We start from the raw sequence: 24,392 nt of genomic DNA, 5'->3' as shown, positions 1-24,392 counted from the left end.
GAACATATAGTTTGACTCTGAGAGCTTTGAAATCAGTCACTCTTGTTCTTTTAAGTGTCCAGTGTTTTGGGTAGACTCTACTCTTTCATTCAGCATAGTCCTCTTCTCTCTCAGCTCTATGTCAACTACAATTTCCAAGTTATCTTAGCCAAAGTTTATGGTGTCTGACTCGACTCTTACTATAGCGTGAGAGAATCTAGAGTGTTTCATTCCAAGTCACTTAACTGTTCCTTAGTGTCAGGGTCTGTGACCCAGATTAGCTTCTGATAATGACTATGAAAGTCAAGGGACCATGAACCTCATTTACCATAAACCTTGGTCCTTGACATGAAGAAAGACCCCTTGCTGGAAGCAGCTTTGATAGGGTGTGAGATCTAGTGCCTTAAGCCTGCAAACACTCACATTCTACACCTGGACTGCTGCTAACTCAGGGAAGCAAGTCATCTCCCTAGCTTGGAGCCACAGCTTTCCCCTGTGTAAAATGAGACAGTTCAACTAGATCATATTGAAGGTGATTCTAACTCCTATCATTAAGCAATCTTTTTATGGAGGTGGAAACACCCACAGACTTAGCTCATTTTACCTGCAGGCACTCTCAGCACCTCCAAATTTTAGAGGAACCTAAACTCTTTCTCAGCATGTGTAGACTAGCCAACAGGGAAGACAGGGAAGTACAGTAATCTATTGGTAGACCAAATACCAACAAGATCACTCTGATCCTTCCACTGAGTTTTCACAAAATTGTGCCTGTCCTGGCACAACAGAATAGCTCTTTCCACCGAAAGTTATTTTTGTTTGCTCTGTCAACATGAACCACTGTGAGTTACCACCCTCCTGGGTCTGCCTGTAAGTATTCCTGGGCGGAGTCTGGATGGAGACACTACTGGGCAGACAAATAAGGGCCCTTGGGGAAACTAGGCAGATGGGGGCCAAATACTTTTTCAGTACTTGGTACTTTTTCAGTTCTCCAGAAATCCAGATTGCCCCTGCTATCAAAACAGTCAATTCTAGCTTCTAATAAGATATGGGCTTCCTGAGTGACATTGAGGTCTCCTGCTCTCTTTCTGTCTACCATCTTGTTAAGTTCAGATGTTCTATTTTGCAACCCCATGTAGCCACTCATGAGTTTCTTCAACCTTAACCTTGAATTCTAGGACTATACTCTGTGCTTGAAAACACTAATGCATAATAAATCAATGTGTTTATTACAGTCCTTTGGTGAACGAAGACAGATTATATATTACTAGCCTTATTATTTCACACCAGGAAGCAGGGTTCACAAAGTATTATGGTGTCTCTCTGATCAAGGAAGTCAATTGTAGTTATCAGCATTAAGAATGAGGTATAGATAGAATCTTCTTTGACTTGCTCTTATTTCCTGTTAGGGTTATTAATCAGCTGGGTAAATTATAGAACAGGGCCGTGGAATATTTAGCCCTCAAGCCTCTATCAGAGGATTGACATGTCCATAACAGGTGGAGTTGGTGAATGCCAGGACTTAGCATGATTGAAAGGGTGTTTTGAATCACGGCACATGGCAACATGGAAATAAAACAGATATATCACAAGTGGGTGGTAGAAATAGACTGGAAGAGAATTTTAACACCTAAAATATGACAAAGATTTATCTCTACCAGTAGCTTCTCAGTTTCATTAAGCATTCATTTCCCCTTGATCTGAGAGTCTATATATGTATTATGTATTTCCTTCTAAAATTGTTTCTGGGTTCTATTTATTTTCTGGTTTTGCTTTTCTCTTTATTTATTTCTCTTTTAATGCCACCTCTATTTTTTTTAAATTTGAGATAATCTAGTGACTTGCTTTCAAAGTCATTTGTTTAGTGTTGTCTTGGTAATGATTTCTGGTTAGAGTCCCATAAGAATATCTGTAGGATATGGTTGAGACAGTTTCATTATCTTGGTGAGAGTCTAGTAGCAACATAGGAAAGGGCATACTATGGGGACAGGAGACATTTAGAACTGTTACTAATCATGGAATGACATTTCCAGAAATCAAATGGCAGAGGCCATGGCACATGCTTCAATACTTAATCCTTGAGTGATTAATAAGGAAACCTTCTAAGTCTTGGTCAATTGTGAAATGAACAGGTCTTCAGTGGAGTGACTTAGGATTTTCAAGGTGCCTTGCTGTCTATATGGACTTTTATTTCATGTGTTGTATCTCACTTGTGACCGGTCTTACCCTTTTCATAGCCACTCTTGCCTTTACTCTGAAATTCAGAGGCCCTTTTGGGAGGCAGAATTTTGATTCATTTGGCTCTTCATGATGGACTCACCTACTGTGTGGTTTTGGGGTTCTCTTTGATGGGTATGCTGGGAATTGTGACATTTAAACAGTGACTTTGCCAAGTTGGACTTGTCAATAGGAAAAAGTACTCTTCCCACCTTAAAGATTGACAGGAACCTGAGATGGCCAAAGCTGCTCTGGACTTTTTCTGGCAAGAGTACATAGGACAAGAAATACTCCAGAGAGTTTAACATTGAATCACATCATATCATAGTACATGACTAGATGCCTTAATCTTGCAGTTGGACTCACTAGGGGAAATCGTTGGCATAGGGACTAGTAGCATGACAAAATTATGTTGAGAAAACACTTGTGGTGTATTGGTGTATTAATTTATTAGTAGTAGGAAAGGGGAAAAGAATAATGTGAAAAAGTTAAGATAAAACCATTGATAAATCCCCAAAGACTCCATTCCAGGTTATCATCCTTTTGCCTCTTGTCACGATTAAGTACCAGTAATGGTCTGAATAAGTTTTCAACCATTTGGAAATGTCTTCAGTAAAAGGAAAATAGAGGACTAGCAGAATGGCTCAAGTGGTAGAGTGCCTGCCTTGGCCCTGAGGTCAAACCCCAGTACCACTGTGGCTCACACCTGTAATCCTAGCTACTCAGGAGGCAGAGATCAGGAGGATCGTGGTTCAAAGCCAGCCTGGGCAAATAACCCCTGCAATACTCACCATACTCTGTCGTGCATGGCAGTCATCTGCATATTTATCTCTGTACACTTGAAAGTAAGGACTGCATTTTATTTTTCATGTCTGGCAAAATACCTTGTACCACATAGTAGGACATCTGTTCAATAAGTGTTAGTTCTATAAGAGAAGTGAATAGATGGAGTAGTACTGTCTACAGATGGGCCCCAATGAAATGGTATAATATATCCGTGGATAGTTGGAAGATGAGGGTGTGTATGTAGGTGAACACTGATATAAATGGCTCTCAGAGGATCACATGCTAGAGGAAGCTGAGGGGCCTTGATGCCTAGCCTTCACTGAAAATCATCCTGATTTTGCTAGCATAGGAGAGAAACTAAAGAGTGTTGTTCCTTAAACACCAGCCAGCCCCACCAACAGTGTAGAAAGGCACTTTGTAAACAGTACAGTGATTATAGAGGATGTTATTAAATGTCATACCGTTAATGTGTAATAGGATCAGCTTAGACACCAATGAAGCCAGTGACTGTTTGAGTATCTGCTAAATAACCATCAGGGTGTCTGAACCACTGATCCAAGATAGGACAAGTCACCCAACTATTCTTACTGAGAAATTGTTTTTCACATGGCAAAGGGCCTTTTCTGTTTTGGTTCTGTGAAAGGTCTACTTTGTGAGTTGAGGACTTTAGCAGTGAGGACCAATGTCTGTGAATAGGAAATGGTCCTACTTCATGAAGTTTCCAGGAAGGCATATTTATCCAGTTGATGTAAGTTGCAGCTCCCAGCTCACACTGGCTTGTTGTCATTGGCTAATTAATTAGTGGGTAGAAATTCTCTTGTTTTTGTATAGTCTCTTATATTTCAGGAAAAATAGGTTTAAGTTTACTTGCCAACTTCATAAGGTTATATGTCTGTTCATGTTCTGTGGTTGCTTTTCACAATGATCTGACACATAAAAGGCCTTCACTTGCTACAAGAATCGACATCTTCATGTCCTACTTGAAACTAGAATTCTAAAAGGAAACCATTCACCGTACTAAGTGTATATTCACCACACTACAATGGATCCATTCAAAACCACATCACCTCTATCTAAAAAGATGCCTCACTGAAATCTAAATTTTAGGGTTTGTAAAGCTTAATCATCTAATAAAATAAGAGAATTTCCTCAAGGTGAAAAGTGTAAGTTTATTTTAGGGGTGTGGTATTGTTGCAACTGGCCAATCTCTGCCATCATTTAATCAGCCTGGACAAGGAAAAGGCTAGAAAAGTGTGGGTGGAGAGCATAGTGCCACCTCCCTTATTTTCCCAGGCTTATTTTTGACCCTAATAGGTAATATATTTGCTGGAAACATCCTGGCTTTTATTCTTATGCCATTATCCAGCAAATAAACTGGAAAGAGCACCAATCTTGTTATCTTTTAGAGTAACTTTTCCTTGAAGGCTTGAAGAGCATAAGAATTGGGAAAGTCATTCACTCATTTATCCATGAAACATTTACCTACTATATGCTGTAGGAGGAAAATGAAGACAAGCAAGGCTCTCTCCCAGTTCTCAGCCTGGTAGGGGAGATGTGTGACTAGAACCAGAAACAGTGACACGCACTATCATACCAGATGGTGGCTATAAAGGTACTGGGCCTAGGGCCTGTCCCAGAGTGGAAGTCAGCTGCCTTCCCTTGAAGTCCAGTAGCCAAAGCCACTTTTAGGATTCTGGCCGGGACTATGTTTGGAAGTTTGATTGACACTTATGACTTCTTTGAATTCATTTCTTCCAACACATAGTTTTTGAGCACCTGCTGAAAGCTGGGCTGTGTTGCAGCTACTGAAGTCACAGCAGTGAATGCCACCACCATAGTGAGGAGAGAGAGTCAAAGCAGTAAGAGAAGGCAGTGTGCTGCCTACTGTCTTAGAAGGGCTTTAGAATTGTGAGAAAAGCAAATTGAGGAAGCAGGGAGAGTATGTAGAGGGAGCATGGTTGCAATTTGAACTGTGAGAGTGGTCAAACGAGAATTCACTGACAAAGTGGCTTGAAGCAAAGACTTGAAGAAGGGGGTAAAGGAGCACCTGGAAGAGGCTCTGTGCCGGAGGGTGCAGGGAACATTGAGGTAGTTAGTAAGGTGGAGCCAGGGTGAGGTGAGGATGGGTCCCTGGTGGACTTAGAGGCTTTTCCTAGAAACCTGTTCATGCTTGCTTATATCCAGCCAACTGATGGGTTATGGAGATAATATAAAGTATGAGGTTGACATCTTAATTCACGTTTTGACTTTTATTGTCCCTGACAATAAAAAGCAGGAAAATGAGTTGTTGGGATAGTGCCTTTATTGTGTATGTAGCAGGGATATGCAAGTGTGTGTCCCCATTTCATTCTGTTCTATCTGATGCTGGGAAGATAGGGTGGCTAGAATTGCTCCCCATCTCAGCAGTCTGCTGATTTCTGGTACATACCAAGGAGGACATTGAGTTAAGTATCTATAATGCCCTTTATCTCTATAGTTGTAGTGGCTAATTCCCTTTAATTATACTGGTAACAAAAGTTTGTCTCTTATAGTTACTTTCATCATTAACAACACAAAAATGCATTATTTATAGGGCCAAAGGCAAGTTCCTGGGGCATATAAAGTGGATTAATAAGGTTGGCTCAGCATTAAGCTATGTCAGAGCTGAGTCCAAATTTTATTCCGGTACAGGGATGACTTTCTATGTGGCCTCTCGGGCTCTGGAGCTAATTTGGATGCTGAGTAGCCCCACAGGTATTTATATGTAGCGTTTGGTATTTTTACTGGGTCCTATTCTTCTCCTTTGGATCACCTAAAATGGTTAAGAATTTTCTAGTGGGATTAAGGTTGTGATCTTGGGGGAGGGGTAGGACATCTGCTCTTGGTTATTTTTGTGAGCCGCTTCCCCTTAAATGTATGTCCACAAATGAGCCACAGCCTTATCAGCTGGGGTTGAGGGAAGACTGGTCTAGTTGCTGCTCCTGAATTGGGTCTCTGAGCCATGGCTTCTCATAGACACTCAGGTAAAAACTTCATGATCTTTCTCTTATCCAGAGAATAATTTTGTTAGGACAATGAATCTGTCCATTTGGCTAAAAGACAATTTTTATTAAATGAACGTAGACATTTAGATTGTCTAAATGGTAAATAAATCATAGTTTGCCTCTGTGTTTTCCCTGCCTTCTCATGTTGTTTAAAAGACAAAAGATTATTTGTACTTAAGTAAAATTAGCAGTTTGAGGCACTTCTTTTTTTTTTTTTTACAAAGTACATATTTTACATTTTTTGGCATGTCTTATGAAACTATAAGAGATTGTGTGAGAAAAGAGGGGGGTTTGATTAGGATATTTTGGTCATTTATAAGATATAACTCTTCATCTTGACAGCATTTCAAATCTAATTTAAAGCATTTGGAAAAGATAAATTGAATATGGAGCAGGAAGGAGGAATATTCGTAATGAAGAAAGTCCATAATAACTTACCACATCTTCCCTTTTCCAGAAAAATGTTTTTAATCTTCCTGACGAAACAGCTACAGATCCTTTTGCTATGACAAATGTGGTATTAGTTATTTTTATTGGAAAAAGCCAAAGTTTCTGATCTCCTAGACTATCATCCTAAGCCATGAGTGAGAATCTTCCTCTTGTTTTTTAACCTGACATTAAGGAAACTCTTTGGTCATAGACAAGAACACTGTGGACAAGTGGCTACAAAATCAGAGGGAAGCCCAATTCTCTGAAGTCAGCCTGCTGCCTCTATCTCTCCCTGAAGCCAGTAATGTGACTGTTGCTCTGTTGCTCTGTGCCCAAGTAACGGTTCCCTTCCTTGGAGCTTATGAAGTAAGACAGTTGGGCAGAAACTAAGCACTTTTTGTCCTGTCTCCCAGCTTTCAGGTTAAGGGACAAAATAATTATTAGTGGTAGGTTTTTGTTTTTGGAAAATTTATTTTTGCAACTTATAATTGCCAGTTGATATTTCAACAATGGAAATACTTTGGGAAATTTCTCTTATGGTATTTTAAAGCACATATGCTGCAATGCAATTCCATACTTTAATTGGTGTCTAATTAGTGTCTTCTTTGTTTCCAAGGGTTCAAAAGCTGTCTGGCTATTTTTTCCCCATCTCCTCCAGGAACTTTTTTCCCAACGTGGTACCACATGCTTGAGATTGTGGTTATCGGCCAACACACACATTCTCTGGGTGTAGGCAGACTAGTCAGCTGTACCAGTTGTCCTAATGGACCTTGAGCACATATTAGCTGGTAGAGTACTCTCCATTTTATCTACTAATGAAGGGATAGGAAAATATATTTAAAAGGTGACATATTTATGGCATATACAACACTGAGTTTGAAATTGTACCAAATTTTACCTAATTCTTATCTGAAAGTGAGGACTATAACTGTGGTTAACTACATCAATTATTTGTACCTTTTCGATAATTTTTGAAAATAAATAATATGTTTTATTGCATTATGTTTATTGGTCCATAAAGGCAGAGAAGAATTACTAGGTCCATGAAAGAGAGACGTTCTCACAGAAGGAAAATCAGTGTTGTCCTAAAATGGGCTTCTGGTGGACAGAATAGAGGCTCAGATCATTGGATCACAATGCATTTTGAGTGGTCATCCCCACACACTGAGAAGACATTTCAAGGACAAAAACACTTTGTTTGCAAAATTATGTAAATTCATTTCTTTTACACTTTAGCGGAATTAACATCATTTATCATTTTCTTTCCCCATGAAGTCCCTCCACTAGCTGCTGCCTAGTAGGGTACACACATCTGCCAGTCCTTTCTCACTTGTGGTGAGAAAGGAGTAAGCAAAATAGATTGGCTTCATAAAATAACTGAAAAATGATAATCAGGATTTGCCTAAAGGTGAAACTGAACATTTTGTATTTTGAATGCCAGCAAATAACTGCCTACTACTTCACTACAGCTGGAGAAACTAAAACCACATGTTCCACTGTGGCAGTCACAAGTGCTTTTCTCTGTATGAAAGATGGAACATGCTGTGCGTAGTATGTGCAATATTAAGAAAAACATCATATATGGACAAAATGGTATAAGGTTAGACTTGGGCCTGGTGGAAGTTCAATGGCACATAATTTTTCATTTAATAATCTGTATGCAGTGCTTCTGATTGAAGCATAATCTAAAATGGTTTTAGCTATACGTCAGTGACTCAAAAAGGATTTGTGCTTTTTTCTAAATGTAGCATTCCGGCGATGTTGCTAATAACATTGAATCATCGTGTACATGTTCTGTTTTTAGGGGAAAAAACACTTGCTGATTTTTCTGTGTAATTCTATGAGACACTGCTTTTTAGCTGTGACTCATAAGCTCCGTCTCATTGCAGCTGTTTAGGTGTTTATTCCAAAATGTCTGAGGACACCTCCGTGTGCCTTAGCATGGCAGTGATACAAGTGTCCTGTTCATCTGCTGAAGCTTCCTTCTGCTTGTTAAACATTCTCAGGAAAGCAATATACCTGTTCTTTGGAAGCCGACATTTATATGTGGAGTCACTGTTGTACCAGTATGGAGGACTTAGCAATTAACAGAAATAAATTGAATTTTTTTCCGTTTGGGTTGCTGTTTGTTCACTGCTTATTCTGTAGGTTATGGCACTCAGACGTCATATAATTAGAAAAATGCTGCCTACTCATAGTAGGCTATTTCTCTTTAAACATGCTTATTTTAAGCCACTTGAGTCTGAAGGAAAACAGTATTAACAAGAAAAAATATTTATAAAAACACAAACAACTTTCTTCAATATAAAATGAAACTTCTTTAAGAGGTTTACGGTAAAATAAAAAAACCCACCAATGTTACAATATTATATTACTCAAATTTGTACATGATTAAATTTAAAGCCAAAACTTTTTGTTGCGATACTAAGGTTTATGTAGCCACCTGTTAGCATGTTGAATGTTGATCAGGAATTTTTCTGAAAGAGGAAACCTGTTTGTTAAGTGAAGAATGATACGTCTTTTGAAGCAGACATAGAAAGAAAGTCAGCTACTATCCGGGAATAGATACTTAACATTTGACCACATTTCTAACTGCATTGTAACTAAGCTTCTAAGATTCTTTTTATTAAATGCATTTATATAAAATATTTCTGTCTTAGAAAATCAGGGGACAACTCACATGACTTTAAGGTGTAGGTTAGATTTCAGCACCTTAGGGTCACAAAAGATAATTTTTTAAATCAGGACATAGCATTTTGTATTGCGTTTAATTCCTTGGTCCAGGAAAGCAGAGAAGACTAGGTTCATAAAAGAGAGAGAAGTCCCCACAGAAGCATCAATGCTGCCTTGAAATGAGCTTTGGATAGACAAAATGGAGGCTCAGATCATTGTATCAGAATTCATGTTGAGTGACCATCCACAGACTGGAAGCTTGGCACTGGTGACTTATCTCTGTCTGTCAGTTAGCAAGATCACTGAGTGACTTCTGTTCACAGGTCCTGGATTAGGTTTCCAGGGCTCCTAGTGTAGCAGTACAATTTTCTGTGAAAAAGAAACCTTACTATTACATTCAGATGAAGACCACACTGAGACATTAAAATTAATCATACAGCCTCCACAAAGACAGGCAGTAAGGGCAGTAGTAGTATAATTATATGCAGCAAACATTTCATTTAATGATAGATGATGTACTCTTTTCTCAGTTAACAGGAGTAGGTCAAGGCAAACATGTCTGGAAGTTTGGGAGATTAAAAAGGCTTCACATTTCATGTGAAATTGCTAAGAAATTGCTAAAGGGATAAAAATATTCCTTAAGAGATAAAGGCTTAAGAATAAAGCAACCCCCCCATTTAAAAAAAAAGAGGTAAAATGTCATCTTCATTTTTCTCTCTTCTAATGAAGGACTTGAGAGGGAAAAGTGCAAGCTTTTCTCCCCTTGTGAAGCCAAAGTGGAACTGTAGTTCAGATTCCTGCAGTGTCTAACTACTCAGAATAATTGCTGTCCTTTAGGGACTTCTTTTGTTTGTGTTTGTTTGTTTGTTTGTTTGTTTTAAGGTTTCAAGACAGAGTCTTGGTATGGTACCCCAGGCTGGCCTCAAACTTGCAGTCCTCCTCCCTCAGCTTCCCGTTTGCTGGGATTACAAGTATGTACTACCATGCCCAGCCTGCTTTAGGAACTTCTTTGTCAGCATTGTTACTTATCAGCAGAGTTCTTAGAGTTGTTAACCAACCCCTTTTGAAGATAAATATTAGCAAATAATTTGGTCTTACACATCACCCATATTTTGTATAGTTTTGGACTAGTAACTATCTCACCAGTAGGAATATATTACTCCAACTTTATCCTAAAGCATGCAGTGTGATGGTTTGAAATAGTTTTGTACCAAATAATCATAAGTTATAAAAATACTAGGTGAGCTAATTCAGATAGTTTAAAGTTGTCCTTAATTAGATATCCTGCAAAAAACTACTACAGTTCATGAATTTGACATAGACATTGTTAACATACTGTAAGTATTTCTAGCATGTTTGCTTAGTAGGCAGTAAAGCCAGCATTCCTTAAAAGTATCTATTTTATCTTGACTAATAAGCTTTTCTACACATAAAAACAACTTAAGTCAGCTGTCAAAATCATTTCTAAAATAAACTCTTTGAAATCTGTTTCTCCATCTGGATATCAAGTCTGGGCTTAAAGATACAGCGGTGGAGAATATGAGGTGACCCTGGATTCTCATATTTGCAGGGCAGAAAAAGAACATTGCCTAAAGCTAGGACCCCAAAGTACCAAGGCATAGGCCCTTCTCAGTGATATCATTAACCTGAAATAGGCTCATTGAATGCTCCTTTTGTTTGGCTCCAGACCCCACATTATAGGAATAATGCGGTGGTGTGCAGCTTCGTTGAGTAATACTTTCAACACACTTCCACTTTCCCTGCGGTACTTTCACGTTCACTGGTAACCCGTGAACTATTTCATCATCTGCATGCGTGGAAACTAAGCTAGTCACGATCTAAAACTGAAAGTAAGCAGTGGAGAGCCTCGCAGTGGTAATATAACAGTTCTGAAAAGTATCTGCTTTTAAAGTGAAAAAGGCTTTGCGGGTAAGATCTCTGCTACTGTGAACTACAGTGCAGTTTTCTGTCTCTTCAAAAACCTACATACCTCTAAATGGAATTTTTGTGATTTCTAGTATGTCTTCTTTTGTATGATACTAATACCCACATTTTAACCATGAAGCTAGGCCTGAACAACACCAAAAAGTGGGACATCTCTTAGGTGGACTCTGTATGGTACTTCAATATAGAAGTATTTGGAATCTATTTCAATAAAAATGAGTAGGTTCAAAATTGTATTCTAAGTAGAGGAAGAGGGATTTTCAAATATGGTCCAAGAATATAGTCTCTGAAGAGCTGACCCAGTTATGGTTGCTAGCCTTGCAAGAAGCCCCTGCTGTTCAATTTCACAAATTCTGTTTTTCTGCCAAATGGCATTTACTCTTACTCAACTCAGCTCTTAACAAGAAAACTAGTCTTTTTTGAGAGCACATTTTCAGTATGACAAAGGAAGGATCTCATGTGATGTGGGAAAGACCAGTGAGAATGAGTGAAGAAGAGTGATTTTCCACAGGCTGTCGGGGCCACAAGTACTTTTACCTGTAGGCCTGAAGGCCATGGCAGTTGAACAGCTGTCTCATACAAATAGTGCATGGTTCCAGGAGATGAGCCCTGGATTCATTCTGTGTGACTGTTGTTTCCAACCCACTCACATAAGGAAACATCCTGGTGTTCTTTTTAGAGAAAAGCACAAGTAAGAACCTTTCTGTTCTTGAGTCTTTAGTCTTTAGACAGTGGCACAACTAGGTGCCAAGCAACTGTCTTTGCATAGAATGTCACTCATTTACTTCCTGTGCCAGCTCTCCAGAGGGGGGTCTGGGTGGTGTCAGTGTGAGGCAGCAGGCATTGTGTGTGTTCTGTGGCCCAGTTTCCCTTGTTTAGAGGCTGGCTACACAGACACGGGTCTGAGTGAGAGTTCACCAGCCCTGGCCCAGGCGGATTCCCAGACACAGGGTGTGGTTTCCTTAGCTCACTCTCTGCTATTTGGTTGCCTGTGGCAACAGGATCCAAACAACTTGGACATGTGGTTATATAAAAAAAAACTGGGAATGGAACCCAAAGTGGGAGTTTGAGACTGTTCAGTTGGTGAAAGAGCTGCGGTGAGTAGCAGGCAACTGCTCATTTGTTTCCCTCATTCTTTCTTTCTAAATTACACTGTGGACATTTGCTAGTGTGACAGCCATGCGTGTAGATAGAGTTCAGATAGTCTCAGTTCTTGTGTTTCCTATGCAAGTTAAATAATTGCTGTCTATTTAGTCATGTAAATTTCCTTTTCAGTGGGAGAGGAAATATTAGCATATGTGAGAGCTAGTAGAACTTACTTTTGATACATTTCTGGTGGCAGAGTGCCTTAGCAGTGCTTGGGATTGCACAGGCCTGTTGTCTGAGGCCGCAGCCACAGGTTGGGGTGGGTTAGGGAGGGTGTGGAGAGTCTTTGTAAAAGTTGTTTTTCCAGATTATACTTTAAACTTGCAATGTTTAAAATAGCAAACGTCCCAAATGGTAACACTTCAGTGAGCATACCAGTCCTTACTTGCTCGACCTGAGAGATTTGATTTTAATCATGCACATCACTGTGACAAATGATTCACAGTTGCAAAATTTGCTGGTGCCAGCTGATAAATTCTCAGTGGCCCAATGGCTCAGGCCTCAAAAGTCAGTGAACTATCTGGGGCAAAACTCTTTGTAATCTATTCAGGGGCTAAAAATATTTCTGCTGGATTTCAAGTAAATCAGAACATTTTAAACTAATGAGGATTGTTTGTGTGTCTAGATTGGTACAGAGTTACCTGACAAGTTTTTGTCCCAGTGAATCGAATTGTAGCAGTACTAGGGAAGTGGGGCCTTCTGAGAATACTCTTTTCCCCTATAAGGTGACAGCAGAAGAGGCAAAAGCTGCCAGGAGACTTCTGGCTGGCAATGTGATGGGCAGCCCTCAGAGCAAAGGGCCCGGCCCCTGTTGGTTCCTCTGGGCTTTGTGTGCTAGCCAGGAGGCCAGTGCACAGAGCAGTGTTGGGTTTGCATGGCATGCCTTCTGCCGAACCATCTGTCTACACGTAAAACAATTTCCTCTTTCTTGCTTGCTCCATGCACCCCTCTACTCCTTCAGGTCACTGCTCACAATGAGGGCACCTCCCAGAATCCCTGTGCAATAACTCTGGCCAATATCAGCCCTGATCCTGTTGTCCCCCTCAGTGTCCATTTTGAGTCAGCACAGTAGTCCATCCAAGCAGGGATTTTTGCCATCTCCCCAGGGAGTTACCAGCCCTGGGGCTCTGGCACTTCCTGGGAGCCATAGTGAGTTATCAGTTGCCTTGGTGCCTGGTGGCTAGCCAGGCTCAGGGGGAAATTGGGTCTTGCTCCACAGACCCAGGGGACTCCGAGGGTCTTCCTGGCTATGTGCAGTAGTACCCAGGTACTTCGAAGTCCCTCTGAAGCAGAACGCCCTGGTGTTTCTGTTGGTCATTTGTTCTGACTGCTTGCCCTGCAGGTCCCTCCAGCTATAAGGTGGGCACCATGGCTGAGAAGTTCGACTGCCACTACTGCAGGGACCCCTTGCAGGGGAAGAAGTACGTGCAGAAGGATGGCCACCACTGCTGCCTGAAGTGCTTTGACAAGTTCTGCGCCAACACCTGTGTGGAATGCCGCAAGCCCATTGGCGCAGATTCCAAGGTAATGGTTGTTATGCCCATGTGTGAACAGGACAGGCTGGGCTTCTGAGTGGCTTTTTCCTGTGGCCCTGACAGCAACTGCTGCCTTTTTGGGTTCTGCTCATCATAGCCGCCACTTTGATGCCTTGTGGTCCTCAAGGATAATTCTGTTGTCCAAGCTGTTAAATAGGCCTTGGGCTTGTTGAACACTGAGGCCCTTGCCAGCTCTTTTGGTTGTACGGATTGAGTGTCTGTTATCTGAAATGTTTGGGAGCAGGAGTGTTTCAGATTTTGATTTTATGTTTCTGCCATACTGGGTATTGAATCCCGGGTCCCCACGACACAAAGTGTTCTATCATTTGATACATACCCCACCCCTTTATTTGTATTTTGTTTTTGAGATAGGGTCTTGCTAACTTTACCTAGGCTGGTCTTGAACTCATGATCCTTCTGCCTCTGCCTCCCAAGTAGCTAGGATTACAGGGAAGCACCACCACATCTGGCTTTGATTTTTTTTTAAATTTTGGAATATTTGCATGTACATAATGAGGTATGTTGGTGATGGGACCCAAGTCTAAATGCTAAATTCGTTATATTTCACAAACCTCCTATATACATAGCCGAAGGTAATTTTCTACGATACTTTTAATAAGTATTGAAACAAAGTTTGTGCATTGCAGCTGAAGGGGCTGGGAAGATCTTGCTTTCTTTAAGGACACTGAATGAACTATTTGTTGTACACCTGGGTTTTGACTGCTATCTGGCAAATGAGGCCAGGTATAGAATTTTCCACTTGTGGAGTCAGGTTGGCCCTCAAAAACATTCAGATTTTGTAGCACTTTGGATTTCAGATTTTGGGATTAGGCTTGCTCAACCTATACTCTCTTAAGTATTTCAGGAATTGAGTTTTTTCATCTGCATTTCAGATTTTGGGATTAGGCTTGCTCAACCTATACTCTCTTAAGTATTTCAGGAATTGAGTTTTTTCATCTGCATTTCAGTGTCCTTCCTGTTACTCAAAAGAATCGTCACCTCAGGACAGCCCCACATGTAAGGGACTGTGCCAACTCTGTAGTCAGTGGGCCCTGCAGAAACTGGCCTTGATGGGAGGGCTGCAGCAGCTACCTCCAGTGCCCCTCATTGCAGCCCACCCTGCTCTGCTCGGTTTCCAGGAGGTGCACTACAAGAACCGCTACTGGCATGACACTTGCTTCCGCTGTGCCAAGTGCTTTCACCCCTTGGCCAACGAGACATTTGTGTCCAAGGACAACAAGATCCTGTGCAACAAGTGCGCTACTCGGGAGGACTCCCCCAAGTGCAAAGGGTGCTTCAAGGCCATTGTGGCAGGTACTGTCCCCTTCCCACCTCGGGCTGCCAGGGAGGAGGCCCTGAGGGCAGACATGATGTGGGCTTGCTTGTTGTGGTGGGGCTAACGCTGCTGTGAGCTGCTTTGAGATTTTAGCATATATATGTACACATATACATACACGTATATATGCGTACACATATATGCTCGCACACACGCACACACTCGGAGACTAAAGAACACTGCCGAGAACAGCCTGTGGCAAGAGAATGAAGTGAAAAGTATGTAGCGCTTTCTCATTTGGGTGTAGTAAGTGATCAAAGCATGCTTCCTCCTCAGTCTCTTCCGTCCACCAGGGGTAGAGGTGGGGGAGTGGGGAGCCAGGCATCTTATCCTAAAATTACACTATTGGGGTCCCTGCCCACAACACAGCCCTGGGTTGACACGGCCGCAAGTAGTGCACGGGTAGGTTAGTTGAGGCGTGAGGCCAGCAACTGCAGGGTCTGCATCCCTCACCTCTGGGGGCCCTGGGGAGCTGAGTGGATGCAGCCCCCTGCAGAGCCTGTCAGTGGGGCTATCCAACCTCTTCCCCCTGCAGGAGACCAGAACGTGGAGTACAAGGGCACTGTCTGGCACAAAGATTGCTTCACCTGCAGCAACTGCAAGCAAGTCATTGGAACTGGAAGCTTCTTCCCAAAAGGGGAGGACTTCTACTGTGTGACTTGCCATGAGACCAAGTTTGCCAAGCATTGCGTGAAGTGCAACAAGGTATGTGGTCAAGGGAGTTCTGTGTTGACCATTGTTTCTAGATGTGTTTGACAGTTTGCAGAGCACTTGCACACACACTATCCCATTACATCCTCATGACAGCCCTGTGACGTAGGAATTATTGTGCCTGTTTTACAGATGAGGAGACAGGGATCAGAAAGCAGTGCCATGACCACTTCACATTGTCAGTGTACACACTCACTCTGGTGGCCCAGGCAGCTAGCAGTGCATCTAAGCCAGGCAGCCCTGGCTCTGGAGACCTGGCTTCTGCTACTTAGTGTCTATGTAACTTTGCCTTCTCCAAGCCTTGGTATCTTCATCTGTAAACTGGGAATCATAATAGTACCTGCCTCCCATGGCTGTTGTGGAGATAAAATGAGATATTGTATACCAGAGCGCCCAGCACAGTGCCTGGCAGGGTAGGCATTCAACAAAATGGTTGTTGAATCTGAATCCGGTGCTGCACTCCCTGGTCTAGGCCATCACATCTGGAGGAATCACTTACCAGGATCAGCCCTGGCATGCCGAGTGCTTTGTGTGTGTTACCTGCTCTAAGAAGCTGGCTGGGCAGCGTTTCACCGCTGTGGAGGACCAGTATTACTGCGTGGATTGCTACAAGAACTTTGTGGCCAAGAAGTGTGCTGGATGCAAGAACCCCATCACTGGTAGGCTAAAGAGTCCTTGCTAAGTCTGCCAGGCTAGCTAGGTTTTGCGCATGGTAACCATCTCTCATTTTCCTGTGTCGTCGGTTTCATCCACAAAGGCCCCCAAAGAATGCCCTTCTGCCCCTGCTATTGTAGTCCAAAGGCCCCCAGTAGTTTGGATTCTCCACAAGCCAGGTTAGCCTTTGCAATGCAGAACACTTCCTGACTACTGCTGACTAACAAAGCCAGGAGTTCATAGGCCTGAGACCCGGGCCATGGGCCCTGCACATAGGCAGGCACTGCACAGGGGGACTCTGGAGGGTTGGGGGAAGGGGGAGGGGCAGGAAGGAGGGAGGAGGGGTGGGCTAGGGAGGTGGAAAAGTGTAGCCTGGCATTGTAACACCCCAAAGCTGAAGGCTGGTGCAGACGTGCCTGCCGGCAGTGGTTTTGTTCTTGTTTATTTTTAATTGTTTTGCGATGAGAAGCAAAGCTAATCACTTCATTCCTCATCTCGCGGCCGCGATCCACGTGCCCCGGGCCCTTTCCCCCACCTCCAATTTTCCCATCTCCCCGGGGAGCCTTGAAATGTACATTTGAGAAGACTTTTGCCATCCTCAGGGAAAAGGACTGTGTCAAGAGTGAGCCACCCAGTCTCTAAAGCTAGGAAGCCCCCAGTGTGCCACGGGAAACGCTTGCCTCTCACCCTGTTTCCCAGCGCCAACCTCCGGGGCAGGCATCCGGGTGGAGAGAGGACTTGTCCCTCGTGGGTGGTGGTTCTTTATAGAAAAAATCGAAGCTTAGCAGCTCCTCGAGGCCCGGTAAGTGCACACCCCACAAACAGTCCAAGTTTGCCTCCTGGTGGCCACTTTGATGCCATGGCCCTGACCTAAATCAAAGAAACTGGTTATGCTGGGAGGTCGGTGCGCGTCACAGGGCGATAGCAGTGGCGTGGGACCGTGGGTACTGTAAATTAGGGAAGCCCTTGGCTGAGCTCCGGCATCTTCTTAGGTCCTTGAGAGCCATAGCAGGGTTGCGGCGGCATGGGGGACAATGGCGGCGTGGGGGACAATGCGCGGTGGAATGAGGGGAGGGGGATGCTGGGAGCCAGGCAGACACTGACTCTGTGTGCTTGTCAGCCCTGGCTCTGTGAACGGGCAAGTCGTCATTTTACCTCTGAATCCCGGCTTCCTCATCTGTATTCATTCAGCTGTCTCTCTCATTTCTTTTTGTTTTTCCACAGGGTTTGGTAAAGGCTCCAGTGTGGTGGCCTATGAAGGACAATCCTGGCACGACTACTGCTTCCACTGCAAAAAATGCTCCATGAATCTGGCCAACAAGCGCTTTGTTTTTCACGAGGAGCAGGTGTATTGCCCCGACTGTGCCAAAAAGCTGTAAATTGACAGGGGCTTCTGTCCTGAAAATGGAATTTGAATCATGTTCTTTGTGTCCTTGCTCTCCCTGCCCTACACCATCAATAAGGGAAGCGTGTTCTTTCACCTCTTTAAAGTTGCATCTTCTGTCCTTTCTCCCATTTTGCAATATTATTCAAATAAGGGCACACAGTGATCATATTAGGATTTAGCAAAACACAACCTTGCAGCAAAGTTAATTTCTCTATAGCTGCAATGAGAAAACAAAAACTTAGATAGATTTGACTCTTCTGCATGTTTATCATAGAGCAGAAAAGTGCTAACCATTCAGCCACTTTGTGATGTAAGCAAGAAGCATAAGCATTAAAGCCCCCCCACTGAGATACCTTTCAGGGCTCAGCTGGGACCCACAGTGCAGTCACAGGACATGCCAGAGTTGCAGCGGCTGCTCCAACTCGCTGCTCACCCTCTTCTGTGAGCTGAAAAAGAACTTGCTGGAATGCATGGTTTAACTTCCCCCTCAAAACTCTGACCTTCCTTCTATTCTTTTGTGCTTTCACGTGACTAACATGAATTTCCAGAAAATTAACATTTGAACTTAGTTGTAATTCTCAACTGACCTCTTCCCCTTACTAACATTTGAGTCCCTCCTGTGGCATGTTTTCTGAGCGTTCCTGCTTTAAATCATGGAACATACAGGCGATTTGGAAAGTGTAAACAGACCTGAAAAAACAAGCCTGTTTCAGAGCAACATCTTCACAGTGAATATTTTTGGAAGCCTAACAAAACTAATTCTCCTGTCCTTTTGATTTTTTTTTAATTAATGATTTTTTGTTTTAATTAATAGTAAAATAGTTTATGGGTTTGGAAACTTGCATGACAATATTGGAGCCCCCTCAGATGTTCTTGCAGTTTTGAGATTCATCCTGTAGAAGTGACTGTAAAACTCTAGGGGGGTAGCTAAGCAGGCACCAGGCTGTCATCACCGTGAATATGACATTACAAAACCGTGACAAGTTGAATCCCTTGTAACATAGTAGCTGTCTACTGTTTGTTCATGTGTTCAAGAGGACCACAAAGTCTCCTCTTGTGATTCCTAGGACTTTTCCTCAAGAGCTTAGCTGGATCTCTAGGGAATGGGGAGGCCACTGGCCTCACGGGCGAACCTGGTTTTCCACCTCCTGCTTCCCTGAAATGCAGGATCACTTACTTACTGCATTCTCCATTACTATATTACATATATAATGAGACAATATCAGAAGTAAACATGTAATGACAAAACATATTCACATTCTTGTAGGAGTGGTTGTAGACGCCAATGCCTCATTTCTGCATTTTGTCATTAGCTGTTAATCATCTAACGTTTCAGTGTATCCTTACAGAAATAAAACAGCATAGAAAGAACTTGCCTCTTGTCTTATCTTTCTGCACAGAGGAAGCGCCACCACGTGAAACTAACTCACAACCTGCAGGACCCTTTTCCCGACTTCAAGGATATATTCAGTTGAGTGCAGTCACACAGGATGTAGGGATTATAAGCAAACTAATCTATAGCACCATTTTGATCCAGTTAAAAAAAACCCAGAGACCACTCTGACCCCAGATATTTTCCCCATATTTGCACATCCTTTAAAAAGGATAGATTGAGCTACTGGAGGGTTCAAGCAGTAAGAGCAGCTACCTAGTAAATGTGGGGCCCTGAGTTCAAACCCCAGTTCTGCCAAAAAAAAAAGGGGGATGGATTGATTTTATTTGGCCAATATGGTGCAAGTGGGTATAGAATCCCACAAGTCATGTCGCTGAGAAGGAATCATGGTCCCTATTCAGCTGGGAGCTTCTTCATAGCATCCTTCGTCTTGTGCCCTCTGGAGCCCAGAATCCACGTTAAGCACCACTGCATCCTCAACCATGGCTGACTCCATTTCTGCCTTAGAGACCCTCACATTCTCCTTCATGCTTTGGGCCCATATCTCCAGTTAGTGAGGAGGAGGGAGGTGTGGGCAGAGGGAGGGGCTGGCCAGGCATGCAGCCCTCAGCTGCTGCAGCTTCCAGATCCCACATGCCTGTGTAATCTGGTCACCTGCTCTTGTGGTCATTTCAGGATGGCCTAGAGGTCCAGAGCAATAGGTGGCTGCTGTGCTTTCTCCTGTGGAAGGGTCTGCAGATCTTGAGAGTGCCTCATCAAGCTACATGGCAGTTAAAGGTGGAGTTGGAGGGAGGGTGTTAGCTTTTGATGGGCCTCTTGCCTAGCAGGAAGCCCCCTTGAGTACTAGCATTCACCATTTGTTTTTTTTGTTTGTTTGTTTTATTTATATGTGCATACAATGTTTGGGTCATTTCTCCCCTCTTCCCCCCTTCCTCTCCCTTCCCTCCCCTGCCCCCTCGCTACCCGGAAGAAACTATTTTGCCCTTATCTCTAATTTTGTTGAAGAGAGAGTATAAGCAATAATAGGAAGGAACAAGGGTTTTTGCTAGTTGAGATAAGGATAGCTGTACAGGAAGTTGACTCACATTAATTTCCTGTACATGTGTGTTACCTTCTGGGTTAATTCTTTTTGATTTAACCTTTTCTCTAGTTCCTGGTCCCCTTTTCCTATTGGCCTCAGTTGCTTTTAAGGTATCTGCTTTAGTTTCTCTGCGTTAAGGGCAACAAATGCTAGCTAATTTTTTAGGTGTCTTACCTATCCTCACCTCTCCCTTGTGTGCCCTCACTTTTATCATGTGATCAAAGTCCAATCCCATTGTTGTGTTTGCCCTTGATCTAATGTCCACATATGAGGGAGAACTTATGATTTTTGGTCTTCTGGGCCAGGCTAACCTCACTCAGAATGGTGTTCTCCAGTTCCATCCATTTACTGGCAAGCATTCACCATTTGTCATTTGTGAAGAGAACTGAAATCTGTCAGTGAGAAACCATGAGCTGCTTTTAGTTTTTTATGCTAGGGCTCAAAGCCAGGGCCTCCCATGACCATGAACCTTTTGAAAACCGTGGAACATCCCCTTGTGTGTGTTTCTCTAAGGGATTAGCTTCTGAAACACAAACCAATAATGGGAGTGTATCCAGGTTTTGGGGGCCCCATCACCACAGCATACCAGCATTCTCCACCTTTGTGTGCTTCCCTTGGCCAGGCCCTGGGCATCATCCTGCCCAGCACTCCTTTCCTTTTGGGGAGCTCCAACTCACTCCACTGCGCTAGTTCTTTGGCCTCCCATCTGATGATCTCTGTATTCCTCTCTCAGCCCCTTCCTACTCTCACCCTGTATCTTCCCTAGACTCTGCTCCTATCACATTCTTTTCCCACCCAGCTCTGTTACCACTCTGTGCTTCTGTCACAGTTGGCCTGGAAAACTAGAGCTGGTGGCCTGAGCTCTAAGGAAAAGCCACCATCTACAATTGCCAACAGATTACCTGCACTACCTCCTCACCCAGGAAACTGAGGCCCATCAGGCATCTGGCTCTACCATTGGTTGCCACATGATCCTGATCTTAACACTTAAGCATCTTCAGAAACGCCCTCCTTTGCATTGAGTCTAATCCTCACAGCCAGTGCTAGGTCTATTCCAATTTTCCTGGGGAGAAAATGGAAGTTCAGAGAGGTTAAGGTGCTTGCTTGAGGTAACACAGCTAATAAGTGACAAGGCATACCCTGAGGACACCTCTAGGGTATCAATTATGACACTTGGGTTGTCATAGAAATGGACACACCACAATGAGAAAATGTATGGGGCCATATCATTTCTAGTTGCCATATCAGCAGAGAAGCATTATCTCCTTCATAATAAAGGAGATATTATGCCAGGGTGTCTGGCATCCAGTAAAAGTGCTCAATCAATGTTAGCAACAATTTTGTCCCCAGCACCGAAGACACCGCTCTGGTGTCTGACCTGTTCTGCAAGCCACGAGATTGTTTTGTTCAGTGTGGAGGGCTGAGCTGTCAGACAGATGGGTTTGAATACTAGCTCTGCCACTTTGTAGTCCTGTGACCCAAAATAAATGCAAGTGTCCACAAATCAGTGTCCCTGTAGGTAAAAATGAACACACACCCATGCCTCATAGGGTTGTTGTGAAGACTTCAAATGCTTCCTCTATGGCACCTGGCAGAAGATATGACTGTGCAACGACAATCACTGCACAGTTAGGAGAGATAGCAGAGAGTGGCTAGAACCCATCGGGAAATACTGGGACTAGACTGCTGGGGAAACCTGGGGCCTGTGTCAACCAAATGGACCCAGGCCTAAGGAACACTGAAAATGACACACAGACATGACCCCGTGGGTAAATGCGACAGTTTGCCTCCACATTCCAGCTCCTTGGCAGTAGCTGGAGTTTTTTGTCTCCTGAAGCCCTGGCTGTGGTCACTGTGAGTGGCCTCTGGGAATGGTGGAGTCACAGAACTGAAAAGGCCCACAGAGACTGTCTCTGCTTCCTGAATATAGGAACAGGGCTCAGACGGGAGGCAACAAGTCAGTTACACACATGGTGGGCCAATGGCCCTCTTGGCTGGATTCAGGTCTGCAGAGTCCTGTGTCACATATTTTACAGGACTCCACACTGTACCACTGGGTTTCTGAATAGTAAAACTGATAACGGCTTCATGCCCATGCAGTGCCCGTGATGACACAGGTGTAGGAAATGAGCTGACTTGCAGAATCTGCTGGTAGTAGACAGGGATCTGTCCCCTCAGGAGAGAGGACACTGTCAGAGAGGAAGGAAATGTGAAGGGGTGTGTGTGTGTGTGTGTGTGAGCATGTCCATCACCTTGGAGTTGTGAACAGAACACCCACGTCCACAGTTCCAACAGATGGATCAACAGCATCTGGTGCCAGACTTGGCAAGGAAGAGCTACTAGCTCAGAGGAAGTACTGCTTGAGCCCGGTAGATCAAGATCACTCTGGTTTGCATTCAAATAGCTGCCAGAAGACCAAAGTTTGAAAACTCACACCTGCTTGTCCTAAAAGTGGAATTCTGCCTGATGGATAACCAGATGAAGAGGGAAATCACTGGATCTGATCAGTATTTATTGAACTTGCTGGTTGCCTGTGTTCACTGCCTGGTTAACAATTGGTGCCACCTTTACACCACCACTAGTGCAGGTTTTACTATTACAATGAAAGCAAAACATGCAGTTTATTTCATAGAGCACACATTTACAGGGAGCTATCAAAGGGCATTTCAACACATGGCATTTGTGCAGAATAATACCAGAAATCCATTTTACATGGAAATGTTGCAGTGGAACTCCCCATATAGCCATCTTAAACAAACAGAAATGTCCTTTTTTAAAAATGGAGAACAGGAAGATAAAACAGGTCCCATCTGGGGGTTGGTAACAGTGCCTGTGGGGGGGAGGATATAAGGAAAGGAGTAGGAGGGTGTATATGGTGGATATATCATGTACTCATGTGTGAAAATGGAAAAATGAGACCTGTTGAAACTCTTCCAGGAATGGGAGGAGAGGAGATAAAGGAGAATGACAGAGGAGTGAATTCAACTTTGATATATTGTAGAAACGTTTGTAAATGTCACAGTGTACCCCCAGTAGAATAATCAAATGATAAATAATCATACTCACCATCATCATCATCATAAAATGGAAGAGAGAAAAAACTCATTTTAGGGTGATTGTCTCTGACTTCTTTAGGAAATGGCTAATATATAAAAATAATTTAAAACCTGACACATCCCACCCTACTCGATAACAAGGATACAGATTCTGACGAGCAAAGGATCAGGAATCACAAAGAATAATTCTCTCCTTTTACTAATCCAAGAGCAGTGAGCAAAAAGAACACTGGCCTGCTTTAAACTATTTGTGGTTCAACACTGAAAGCTCACTGGCATTAGGACAACGAATGTGCATTCAAGGGTTTTTTGTCTTGTTCTTAAAACACTATTTCTTTGTTTGTCACCTATAGAACAGTGTGACCAATCACAGGGCTCACTGGGTGAGGCCCATGACTTAGGCAAGTAGAGTCCTTTACACCTCTCAGTCACACATTCAAGTTTCATGGCGTGTTGTATCCTTTGCATGTGTGTACATAGATAGGTATGTGTGTGTACACATGTACATGTGTGTGCAGATATACGTGTGTACATACGTACATGTGTGTACAGCTGTGTGCACTGCTCCTGTCCTCAACTGCAGCCAGTGCCTACAGAAAGACAACCACGTTTAGGTTATATGCTCCAAGCCTGAGTGTATACTGAAGGACAGGTTTGGGGAGTACAAGCAGAAAAAGGTAAACATTTGACATTCAGAGCAATTAAATGTATCCCGCAACAACAGCCAAGTACTGTTTTATGTACACAAAAAAGGCATCTATGGTTCAGGTAAACAACAATATGTACTTCAAAAGGAAACACTGATGAGTGTAAAAGATGCCGACTGTTCTAAGGTTACGGATTCTAGGACCCCCAGCATTTGAAGTATCAATGCTATACACTGACCATGGCAAGATTAAAAATACACTTATCATGGTAAAACTTTACTGTATTATACAGCCTTCAGTGTTTGTATATTGCAAACAATCTGACATAGCTGTTCTCAGCAAGCTGAATTGTTCACACAACTCCAAATGCCAAAGTTGATGTCATTGCTAAACAGAAT

General features: G+C 43.0%; 1 protein-coding gene across 4 annotated transcripts in view; it reads left to right on the top strand.

Annotated features, from left to right (window-relative positions):
• Fhl1 (four and a half LIM domains 1) overlaps positions 1 to 19,188 on the top strand; it is a 59,347-nt gene extending 40,159 nt beyond the window's left edge. The window contains exons 1-7 of one of the 4 annotated variants that reach the window (XM_020172541.2): positions 5,824 to 5,981; positions 13,537 to 13,718; positions 14,869 to 15,043; positions 15,601 to 15,770; positions 16,249 to 16,435; positions 17,033 to 17,232; positions 17,655 to 19,188. In XM_020172541.2, coding sequence (XP_020028130.1) covers positions 5,960 to 5,981; positions 13,537 to 13,718; positions 14,869 to 15,043; positions 15,601 to 15,770; positions 16,249 to 16,435; positions 17,033 to 17,232; positions 17,655 to 17,738 — 1,020 coding nt within the window. In that variant the 5' untranslated portion in view covers positions 5,824 to 5,959 and the 3' untranslated portion in view covers positions 17,739 to 19,188. Of the gene's footprint in view, positions 1 to 5,823; positions 5,982 to 12,010; positions 12,146 to 13,536; positions 13,719 to 14,868; positions 15,044 to 15,600; positions 15,771 to 16,248; positions 16,436 to 17,032; positions 17,233 to 17,654 lie in introns of those variants that run through there. The other 3 variants (XM_074064077.1, XM_074064075.1, XM_020172540.2) reach the window with 3 other exon arrangements.
• Positions 19,189 to 24,392: the final 5,204 nt, after the last annotated feature.

This window comes from Castor canadensis, chromosome X, assembly GCF_047511655.1.
Source record: "Castor canadensis chromosome X, mCasCan1.hap1v2, whole genome shotgun sequence".
In the NCBI taxonomy this organism is placed as follows: domain Eukaryota; kingdom Metazoa; phylum Chordata; class Mammalia; order Rodentia; family Castoridae; genus Castor; species Castor canadensis.
Note: the sequence above shows the minus strand (reverse complement) of the source record. Positions and strands in the feature narration are given on the sequence as shown.